The sequence below is a fragment of the Haplochromis burtoni genome, unplaced genomic scaffold, assembly GCF_018398535.1.
Source record: "Haplochromis burtoni strain Fernald_Lab_line unplaced genomic scaffold, NCSU_Asbu1 Contig_31, whole genome shotgun sequence".
In the NCBI taxonomy this organism is placed as follows: Eukaryota; Metazoa; Chordata; class Actinopteri; order Cichliformes; family Cichlidae; genus Haplochromis; species Haplochromis burtoni.
The window spans coordinates 2,888,809-2,900,860 of record NW_024582392.1 but is presented as its reverse complement, the minus strand read 5'-3'; the positions used below and the strand labels follow the sequence as shown (position 1 = coordinate 2,900,860).

The window sequence follows — 12,052 nt, the reverse complement described above, 5'->3', positions numbered from 1 at the left end:
ACACACACAGTCCTGTTTTCATATCTTAGTGGGGACATCCCATTGACATAATGCTTTCCATAGCCGCCTACCCTAACCCTAACCATCAAAAATGAATGGCTGAACCTAACCATAACCTAATTGTAACTCTGACACTAAAACCACATTTTGAGTCTCAAAAATGCCTTTAAACTCATGGGGACAGGCATTTTGTCCCTATAAGGGTTGTTATGGGGACAAACAGACCACGCACACACACGCACACACAAACACACACCCAGATACACACACACACACACACACACACCATAATATAATGGGTTGCATTAACCTAGACCATAACTTTAACCTAAACCCAAATCTTCAAATTTAGTGAGATTATGGGGGCTTTCTTTTTGTCCCTATAGTCCCAACAATATTGGTAATACAAATACACATAGCTGCACATAACACACTGAGGTCAGGTTTGAACTCACAAGGGTGCACAACCTGCCAGCCACTCATGCAGAGGCAAAGCTTACGTAACAAGAATGTGCTTTGTTTGTGGCTGAAATTCAGCTCTCCAATTTTAGACCTTCTCATGCTTTATGCTTTGTATTTTGAACATAAAAGAATTGATTTAAACTACCACCCAACGATATTTACTGTCTCAATGACTGACAGTCGCACAAACTTTAATTCTGCGCCTCCCTGGTTGACTCCCACAGGTCTTGTGATTACATGCTTGACACAGGCTGTGGATTTTCCCCTAGACACTGTTGTTTGTCTAAGGTGGTGACCTGGAGATTCACACAAAATCCAACACGGATTACTTCCCATATTCTTTTCTTAAGAATGCAATGCAAAGAAGCCAGCAACAGAAACTACTTTCTGTCTCCTGTAGGTTTCTGCAATTCATTCAGGATGTAAAAACACCTACTGTTTGACTTATCTGCTGACATCATGCCTCGATGACTCCAACACAGCCCCTGGTTTTCCCTATTTAAAGTGGGCCATAACACATCCTTGGTAAATCCAAGTTCACACAAAGTTGTTAATTCTAATTTAAAATTGCAATTAACAGCTGCGGGCACAGTGTACACTTTAACCTATCGCCCTGACACTGGACTCTTCCCAGACCTGACATCAACAGAGTAAATGCGTCCTGAGGCCTCTGCTGTGCCCTGCTGAAGTTAGTGTGTCGTGAGGTCACTTGTATTCCCAGAGGCCCATTTTCCCATGGGGCTCCTGCAGTCACATTCTCATGCCTGTCAACTCCCAACTTATTTTCTTGATGAGGCGACTTTCCATTACCTAACTCATTCCTTACAAAAACAACATCAAAAGCCATACATCGCTGTGAGCCCTCTGCTGCTGACTATATGTGGTTGAGTCTGCTTCCTGAACTAGGCCATCTAATCCCATTATCTGAGAACTACAACACACATGTAACTGTTTCTAGTGAGTGAAATTAAAGAGCAAACATTTTTCCCACAGGTGTGCCAGTCAGTGACACAGAGTACAACACACACTCAGCCCGTGCATACACAGCAAAATCTCCAGTGTTAATTTAACACTGGAGAGTGTCTATATGGGTCCACACCTCTGAGTGTTAAATACAACACTGTTGAGTGTTAAATTAACACTTTTGACAGTGTTATATGTTTAAAAGTAACCTAGTCAGTTTTGAAGATCAATGGCTAACACTGAGCAGTGCTGATTTTCTAACACTGGAAAATAACTCAAAATGTTAGAAATATTCCAGTGATGTATATGCCATCTATAACAGTTGGACAGGCAGCCATAATATATTCATGACAGGGCACTATACTGTTGTTTAGGTAATTTTAAAGTCAGGAACCTACATTATTAGGTGATTTATGACTGAATATGTATAGTATAATACTCACGTGATCCATACTAGATCATACTCAAATTGTCAAGGAAATGATTCTAATCTGTGATTATAAATTACTACAGCCATTTTTTGCAGGACCAGGCAAAGAACAGCTGTTCTACAGGTTGTACAGTTTACTCAAACATGCTAGATGCTTGAGAAAAGCTTGTAATTGTCTTTATCACAGCTCAATTGGATTATCTTTTCTCTGTCTTATCCTTTTTGACTTAAATCTGATGGCGACTAAAACCATTAGTCATGCTCTTTTAAAATGTTTAATTTCATGCCTTTGTCTCATTCAGTGGAATATTGATGAGTGCAGCATTCACTGCATGTCTCCTTTGTAGGCGAGACATTTCTCTACTTTCTCTTTGACCTCAGTGGGCTGTGTTGTGAGAAGCACAGAGTGAGTTGACAAGCAGCTTCATCTTTGGGCTGATTTTTACCCCTCTCTTTCTCTGTGAGAAAAAACAACAACGCCACACTTCTTCAGCAAACATATATACCGCAAACATGGGTAAAAATGTACGTAATGTAAAAAAAAAAAGCTTTTCAGAGATTACAGACAGATTTCCGTTTCCATTTCATGTTTGAATTGGAAAATGTTGGAGCACAATCAAACCTTGCTTATTACAAACACCAATCCTGTACAGTGCTATCGTAATGTATGATGCTCACTACTGACTTTTACAATCGGGAGCCAACATTTGCTAAGCAACAATAACAAAAAAAACCCCAATGAGGTTAGCAACACATGTCTCCTGCAGATTCAGTTGCTCTGTCCTCCCTCTGTGTCTTTACAAACCCGAAAATATTCACAGGGTTGATTATTTACCCATATGGAAAAGATATATATAAATCTTATAAAGTTTGTATCTGTCTTGTGTGAAACTTGTATTAAAAGCAGATATAAGATCCCTTGAAAAATTACATAAATGAAACTTGTATGTTTTGGATACTTATTAAAACAATATATGAAAGTAATGAGAAAGTGGCCACTTTCATGAGTAAATCATATAAGCCTTATATGATTCACTATATGAAGTAGGCCACATCCTATGCAAGTCTTTTATAAGTTTTTACTATTTCTTTTCCATATGGGTAGGAGTTGAAAGATGCACTCTCTGTACTGCTTTCTACCTTTTCTGTCGCAAGGAGACCACTGAACCTAAACAGAAGCCACTTTCCCTGTCAATTCTTCTTATCAGGGTTTTAAAGGTTCACTACTTGGCATGCTGTTGAAGAAGTTGAGATAAAGCAACATGAGGGGCCTGGACTGAGTTAGGTAGGACTCAGGAGAGTGGGGAGGGTCAATTTATTGTGGGCCTTGGAGTGCTCTTTAGACTCCTTATGACTGCTTGCCCCTGCAAGGAATGTGTTTTTTTAAAACTCGGTTGAGTAGTAATGCAGGATATTATAAACAACAAAAGAACAAGTTCAGCAGTTTGAGAGGATGCAAGCTCTGCAACTCTGAATTATACTGGAGGTCAGTAAAACTAAAGCCACCAGTGCAGTGAAACTTGTCAAAGGCTAACTAGAGTTTAATCAGCTAATTAGTGATAACCAACAATAGATCTCACATGTGCTTAAATTATCTTTCAGGACAGGGGTGAAGGTGTTTACGCTCTGCTTTAAATCTTACCTCTGCTCTCACATTGTGGTTCTCCTTATGGTCAGAGTGAGAGTCTCAAAGCACCACTGAAATGCTGTTAAATGTTGGCATACATACCTGCTTCATAGTGTCCTTTGAATTCAGAGCCTCTGGCAGTGGAGTCTGGGAGAAACAGAAAGACATACTTTATCCCCAGTGAACCGTTTCTCCATATCTAAAACCTCTAAAATAAAGAAAATAAATTGCTCGGGAGCAGCATTCCACAGGAACTAGCTGGGCTGGTTGTTGATGACAATCTTGTTGTAGCTAGTCTGAAAAAAACACAACCAAGCTGGACCATCGAGAAACGGAAAATTGTTTTCTTTTCTTTGGTATGAAGGTCACTACAGATGCATTATCTCAACCTGTGATGTGCCATTGTCTCCAACATGGTGTGGGTGGTTGTCAAGTGTGTGTAATGAAGTGGGAGGAAAGAGTATTTAGACCTCGGCAACAGAAGGTACATGGTTAAACTCTTTGAATTTCATTAAAACAAATATTTGCTTTAAACTACAGACTATCCTTTCATGTAAAAAGTAATTGAACCTGAACATTTAAAGATTAATACTGAAGCAGCTGCCACAGGTAGACAATATTAATGATTTTTCATTACACTCTTGAAATGCTCACTTAAAGAGTCAAATCATTGCTATCTCTAACGTCCTACCATGTAAAAATATTCAACATTCCCACGTTTGTACTTTGACCCAAGTCAGACTTCCCCTTTGTTGCTTAGATTTTATGTTTTTATGACCATCTTGCGGCTGGTGTTGTCTGTCTGTATTCCCAAGGGTTCAGTGTAACTAATTGAAAATATAAAGGACACACTACGTTTCAACTTGCCTCACAGTTCTAATAATTTACTAGTGTCACTTTAACACAAGTCTCTCTCTTTCTACTGAATTGATGGATTGTAAGAGTTGTAACAAAACAAAAAAAGGTAAATATGCAGAGCACTCACGTGACATAGAAGACATGTAAACAAACAGTAGCTGATGTGATTCTTCACATCGGAGATAGACATCGGTTTCTCTGCTTCTACTGCACACATACTTTGTGGCATGTTTTATTTGGCCTGCTGTACAGGCAGCTACATCATGTGATATTAGCCTGAATGGACCACAATTTAGCTTGTAACCCAATTGCCACTGAATGGCAGTAACTCCATGAAACATTATGCATAGCATAGCTAATTTATGAACCAATCAAAACAAACGTGCCTCGTAAGTTAAAAACATGTGGAGAACATTTCAATATCTGTTAGACAGACACACTTAGGAACCCTTATGTATGTGAGGTATTTTTTCTGCATTGTGTCCATGTGTCAGCACTGGTATGCAGGAGCAAGAAGTCCAGGAGGGATGCTGCAAATGATGACAGAAAAATGAGCTCAGCTGTGCTCTTATCTGCCTCATGTGCTCAGAGAAAGAATTAGCTTAACCTTCAGGGCTTATTACTAATAACACACGACAATGAATAGAAAGATTGGATATCACTCTACTGCCAAACAACTAAACACCTTTGAGTAAAGCCAAATACAGCATACAGGCTTGCTATTACCTGTTACAGAGTCAGATTCCACTAATGTGCTGGCATAGCACAAACAATATTTGAAATGCACAATGCACAATGTGAATGCATGCATTTGTCAATTTTGCATTTAGGATGATTTAGCATGTTTCAAGTTCTGTAATTTGTCAGCTGTAAGATATCCCTCGGTTTTATCCGGTTCAGCGATACTTCTGACGTTCAAAAAAAGATTGATACTTTTATACTTCTAGATTAATTAAGCGGTTTGTGTGTTGTGCATCATAGTGTTATGGTAAAAAAAATCCAAAGCAATTGTTGCTGTTCATGCAGAACTTTTAACTAGTTCACGGAAGTATGACATTGATATTTGGCTGGTAAAAGCAGGCAGTTTGGGACACAGTCTCTGCACGTTATCTTTGGCCTCCTGATACTTACAAATCAGGTAAATTTAGAAGACTTTCAGCGCTGTTATGTGTCTTCCTGTGACCTGGAAACTAAAACCTCCCTCATTTTGCATTCTTCTACAAACTCTTCTGTAAACTGAGCAAGGGTGTTTCAGGGAACGTGAACAATAAACAATGCACTATTTATAACCCGAGGTAAATAATAATAATGAAATATGCTTTGTTACCTTCCTGTGTCACCACAGCCAACTGCTACAACAATAGAGGAACCTGCTTCAGTCTACTTGGAAGCGTTCCTGAATATCTACAAAATGCAGAGACTCCAGCTGATTTACATAGTTAAGGCTGAGCTAATTTTATTTATTCTGTATATGACTAAAACAGCTGCTTAAATGGATGACATTCCATCTATTTTCCCGGAATCAACTGATGATAGGTTTTCAAAAACTAAGACAGTGGCAAGAAATGCTACCACAGTGAGCCACAACCAAAAGAGAAGGGTTCACACTCCTTGGTCTGTTTAATAGCCGAAACATCAACATTAATAACAATGAAAACAAGCTATAATAATAATTCAGAGGGAATTTTGAAAAGTTGGACTCATGAAAATGCTGATGTCAATTAATTTGCTCTAACTAACTAATTTGTAGGCTTGTTAGCTGCAATTGTTTCTGCTGTGGTTTCTATAATGAGGCTAGTATACAGAGAAAGTAAGGCTGGGAAAACTAGTAAATAGAGCAGGAAAGGCAGCATAGTGACATCAAATAAACAGAGAAGTGCCACAAAACTGTGCTGTACTCAGTTACATGCACTGTTCACACAACCACACATTTTGCTCCCAGATCTTCAGAAATGTTCTGTCACTTTTCCGTCTTTCCTATTTCAGCACCAAATCTCGAAGCTTACTTGCAACGTAAAGGATACTTTTAGGGCCTTTTAGGCAACATGTGTCAGACATTTAGGAGATGCCAATTTGCATACCAAATTATGATTACAGTCTTTTACCCTCGCAGTAGCTCTACCAGCAGTGATTTCATATGAACTAAAGCAAGAAAGCAAATGACATCTTGGAAGCCCTATTTTGTGCCAACACCTCAAATTTATAAGCTTTTTCTGTTATTTTATTTTTTCTTAATGAACGCTAAGCCTTTAAGTCGTGTTACTTTGGAAATGAACGGATCAATACAAAAAGACAGTGAATTATGATGCCATCGTAGTCATCATTATCATCTCTTCTTATCCGCATATTGTGACACCATGCAGTAAAAGCAATTCTTGCTTATGTTCCATGAAATATTCCGCAGTCGTTTCGCTTAAGTAAATGTATAAATATTAAAGAGGCATACCCAGCTGATGCCCCGTATTGTCTGTTTTTCCACCGAGCAGCGGTCCGGGAACACTTGGTAATTGTGAGTCCGAAAGAGATGCATCTTGTTTCGGATCAAAACAACCGACAAACAAGTTTCCCAGTCAGAAGATCTGCAGCTCGGCAGCTCTACACATTATTCACGGCACAGTAATCTGGATAGCCCCGTCTCACACTCATTACTGCACAGCGGCGACTCAACACGGCGACAATGTGAACTCATAACTCCGCATTTTGTCCTCCTAGTAATTCCAGGCAGGTCCTGCATCAAACTCAGATCTTGCTGCCTCACTGAGGTCGAGTCGTGTACTGTTCAGCCATCCCTCGCGGCACAGGCGCACTGTTGCTGCGTTGCGTGTGTGCGCTCTTTGGCTTTTCACAAGAAACTGCATCAGAGAGACTGCCTCTTCTGGCAGTATTACCACCTAATTAAAAACGGTGTTTGACGTACTTAGCTTGACCTGTGTGCATGTAGAACCTTAACATTTTGTCCTTCTGTTAAAACACGTCAACGAGTAGACAAATATGATGTATATATTTCAACTCAAATTCACTCTTGAAGGCTAGAGATGAAATTTTCAAAGATGTCAAACCTTACTCAAACAAGTCTTAGTCAAACAAGTAACTTGCTGAAAATGTGCACCCTTTCTGTAAAATAACTGGCTTATTTGTTACAAATTTGCATCATTTCTTGGCTGAACTGTTAAAAAAAATTGGTTGATTCCCCCCAACCTTTGGGGTCAGGGGTATTAAAGGAGGTATAATGTTGCATGAAGGTACTATATAATAAAGTTTGTTTAGTACAGTAGTTCAGGAAAACACACAAGCTGCAGCACGTTGTATAGACCACACACTTATCAGGTTATCCAGCTGCCTAGCTCAACTGGGTCTGTAGGCAGAGATAAACTGCTTCAAGGGCAGAAAGTAATTTAGGTTTGAGGACAACACTTAATGCGTTTATGCAGTTCTAGTTCACAGGTGTTTTTCCTTTGGTGTTGAAGTGTTATGTATCCATTAAAGCTTTATGAAATCATAAAATTCATAACAGGTGTTCAGTTTTTGAATGGATTTTTCAATATTTCTTCCTGTGATTCAAACCTTACACCTGTAGTTCACACTTTTGGCTTTTTTGTGTTCGTTTATAGATGCAGGTGACTTACGTCCCCCAACTCTGGTGTACGCCGCCTTGGTGGAAAACTGCTGTTTCTGACGTAGTTCTCCATCAAGAAAACAGCTTGAACAAAATCTGTGTGAAGAAAAAACAGCATAATGATTTTATTCTTTAACAGTCGAGAAAGTAAAATGGGAAGGTAGCGTTTTCCCTTCTCAGTTAATAGCAAAACAAGCAGATGTAAATTTGCAATGTCTTACATAAGGACAAGGAGACCCTTTTAAAAACTTAATTTCCCATGTTCTGTTATAACAGGATCATGTCTGTGTGCTGCAGGCTGGAAAAGTTATGCAAGAATTGTTTAAATCCCAGCTATTGTTCTAGTGCAGGGCAGCCCTTCCTGTACTGACCTCAGTGTCTGAGTCACTTTGCCAAACCTTTCCACAACACACACTGACCAGAGCATCCATGTTTTCCATGCTTGGCTGCAATTTGAGCTGTGTGTTCAAACCGCCTCTTTTGTATGTTTTTATTAAAAGCCCAGCACCTGTTGCTGACCTTTACTGTAGACATTACTGCTTCCATCTTGGAACCCTGTTACATAATCGTGTGGTAAGTGAACGGTGGCTCTTGGAGTACAGAAAACTGTACTTTAAAAGGTACCGTGAGGCACATTTGCTGCAAATGTTCAAAAGAATAATGATTTCTTACCATGTTTAGACCTCCTTCGAGTCATGACAACACTCCAGTCACAATTGTCTCAAAATCCAATCTTAAAAGTAGCCAAGCAATCAAACCCAACCAAACAGAAATTACCGCTGAAGTTTAGTCGATAAATTTTGTGTTCTCTGACTAAACTGTGTGTTTCTCTGTGTCTTGAAAATGGCTCACAGGGGCTCTCTGATGCCACATAAAGAATGTTCACAACCAAGGAATCCGGTTTTCCTTCTTATGACCTCCTGGGGGAATTTAAATACAATAGTTTAGCTGATAAGGAAGAGCATATTGCTACAGTCTGGTTGATAGCATCTGAAAAAGTGACTGTCTTGATTGTCTTCTGTAAATAGCAGCATATTACTGGGAAAACATTCTTTCAGGGGATTGATGTTTTGCACCAAATATCAAAAGACCTAAGCTGCACTGAGACTATGATCAGCTTTCACCCTGAAAATCCTAAAAATTCAGCAGTGGCGATTGCTTTCTGGCCCTGGGATTGAAATGAAATCTTATTAACTCGTTTGGAGATTTAGGTGACCTTGTTTTAGCTCCAGAGAATATAACCAGCAAAAAGCTCCAAATTTCAAGGTAGACTGAATTTAGACTGTTGACACCTTGAACTCTTATGGACCCAGGTCTGCATCACATTCCAGGCTGGCACTTTGAAAATAAATGCTGCCCCCTATTGATGATGCACATGCCCTGCAAAGCAATTCACAGGGTATTTAGAAATTGAGCAACTCGCTGATCAGTTTCTTATAAAGAATGCTCAAAATGAAACAAAAAAAATTCAAGCATTAGTTATAGAATGTTATAGACTTAATTTTATTACACCATCAACCTATAATGGATTGTTTTATGTGCAGCGCTTCTCTCTGTGTTTCTGTCTCTAAAGTTGTATTTACTTGTTGCTGCGAGATCGATCAACTTTAGACCAGACAACAAACGACGGAGGCTCCGGAAAAGTGCAATCAAACGATGAGTTTTATTATCACAGGAGAACAACCAACCATCAGCATATGGATTGTTTTGCTCTGACAAGAATACATTGGGTTCTGGTTTTATAGGATAAAATATCACACCTACGTCAATACAGTTCAGAAATACATGGTGACAGACGGGCAAAAGTTCCACCCGTGTAGACAAGGGTACATCCCGTACACTTCTAATAACCATACACTGACATGTCACTTCTCTTTTCTACATTACTTGCCTTTTAGGGTAATAACTTCAGGTCTCAACATCTCTGAGAGCTAATAATGGACCCTCGTCATTAATCACTAAGTAGAGTACTTTGCAGCCAGTCTCAAACTGAAGCAGAAGACGCTTAGGCCTTCGCTCAGACCTGCTACTAGATTAATATGTGTATCGTAAGCGTGCATGCAATTAACCTGCTATGTTCTCATCTCCCCTCAGCATGTATCATCTGGACACTCTCACCAGTGAAGCTTAAAACCTTCTAGAATGGAACATCAACTCTAACCAAGCACATTTATGCATTGTGTATAAAATGAACTCAACCTGTAAAAATAGAAAGGTCAATGTGATGACAGACATATTCAATGCAATATAAACCCTGCAGGAAATATTACTGATAAATGATACTGTGAAACATGTTATTAATACATTCTTCATAAGGCAAATTATATGGTAGCAATAAAAGAATCTCTGAATCCCAACACGTGTTCTCTATTTAGCCATCCTTTCGCAAGGACACTCAAAAGCCTGCCATCCATGGATTCTGTCAGTGTTTTGATCTGTTCACCACAGCGCATGCAGCACACACGCACGCACACACTCACACACACACACACACACACACACACACACACACACACACACACACACACACACACACACACACACACACACACACACATGTGCTGCACATACACACATTTTCCTTCCTTTATCCAAGCCAGTTAGCAGTGACAGGGAAATACGTGTTTGATCTGTTTGACCTTATGGTCTATTGAGGGCTGAAGCAGAAAGCAGAGCACACATAAGCAAAGACATTAAAGCAGTTGGAGACAATATTTCTGCACCCACTGCAACACTTTCACATTTGTCAACCACGTTCTTTCACTTCTAATCCCCGCTGTGCAGTCACATGTTGACATTTACATTACCGACTTAGTTTCAAATACTAAAAAGTAACAATTTAAATATATTATTTGGAGAAAAACTAGAATTTGAACACCTGTGATGGAAAAGTGCCTTCATAGACTGAAATTATCCTTAAAACCCTGTCAGACAAATCAGCAGGGGCTTTGTAAAGCACAAGATATTATGATTAAAATAGACATATAATATTCATTAATTAGCACAACTAACCAAATGGTCTGCCACAATTCCACACAATCCTTTGCTCTGCAATCAGTAACTCACCAATGTCGCAGTCTTATAAGATTCTTCAGTTTGATTACTTCAGTTCTTTAATTTGTCTGCTTTCCTTTTCTAGCCTTCGCTTCTATCATATGTCTCTCAGTCAGGGTACTTTATGTGAGTTACGGGGAGTGCTACTGGACACAGCTTCCTGTGTCTTTCTGATTGGTCCTGAAAAGAGTGCCCGGGGGCATGGGCTTAGTACAGCACTGATACATGGCAATGTATGTGAGAATATGAAGACAGAATTTGAATCTAAGCAATGTGAATTGCAGTTCATCAGAACTAGGTTATGTGGTTTTCTTGTTTAGCAGTCTCGACTGTAGACGAGCTGCAGACAACCACAGGAAATCTATGAGGCTCAGCTTCTGAGAAAAAAAGTCAGTACGCTTTACTATACATCCTTATCACTGTTCCATTCATAGTGAGATTATAAATACATTATGTTTTTCCATGGGAAAACTGCTTCATGCCTGCCACTGTTAGCCAGGAGCCATGATTTACTTTGAATACAGTCTTTGGTGTTATTCTTTTCTGTGTGCAGCTGCATTAACACATGTCCATTTGTGCAGGAAAATACTGTGATATATTTGTCTGACCTTATGACCACATAAACATTTGACATTTTACTCATAAACTTCTAATGCATTAAACAAAAAGAAAAGAGACAAACTAAAAATTCATCTCAGGTCAGTTAGTTTTTTGTGTGTGACCAAAATGCAAATGTATGAACAGCACTTCAGCACTGTATAAGTTATAGGGATTTTAGATGCTTACATTCTTATTTATCAAAAGTACATCTGATCAAGCATCATGCATTCAAGCATCAAGCATTCAACATAAAATTGTCTTCAGAGACCTGATCAAGTAGGTCTGAAATCATGACACTTCTTCTTCTTTCGGGAACTCCCTTCAGGGGTTGCAATGGTGGATTATCTTCCCCTATTTCTAGCATTCTCTTCTGATAACCCAGCCCCCCGTATGTCCTTTTTCCATACACCCATTAACCTTCTCTGCAGTCTTCATCTTTTCC

At 39.2% G+C, this 12,052-nt stretch overlaps 1 protein-coding gene across 3 annotated transcripts in view; it reads right to left on the bottom strand.

Moving 5' to 3' along the window:
* Positions 1-11,139, bottom strand: part of rapgef3 (Rap guanine nucleotide exchange factor (GEF) 3) — a 23,720-nt gene extending 12,581 nt beyond the window's left edge. Inside the window, exons 1-3 of one of the 3 annotated variants that reach the window (XM_005918906.3) lie at positions 11,023-11,139; positions 7,967-8,052; positions 3,585-3,629 (exon numbers count right to left, since the gene is read on the bottom strand). In XM_005918906.3, coding sequence (XP_005918968.1) covers positions 3,585-3,629; positions 7,967-8,029 — 108 coding nt within the window. In that variant the 5' untranslated portion in view covers positions 8,030-8,052; positions 11,023-11,139. Of the gene's footprint in view, positions 1-3,584; positions 3,630-6,786; positions 7,526-7,966; positions 8,053-8,628; positions 10,313-11,022 lie in introns of those variants that run through there. The other 2 variants (XM_042219344.1, XM_005918905.3) reach the window with 2 other exon arrangements.
* Between the last annotated feature and the right edge of the window lie 913 nt (positions 11,140-12,052).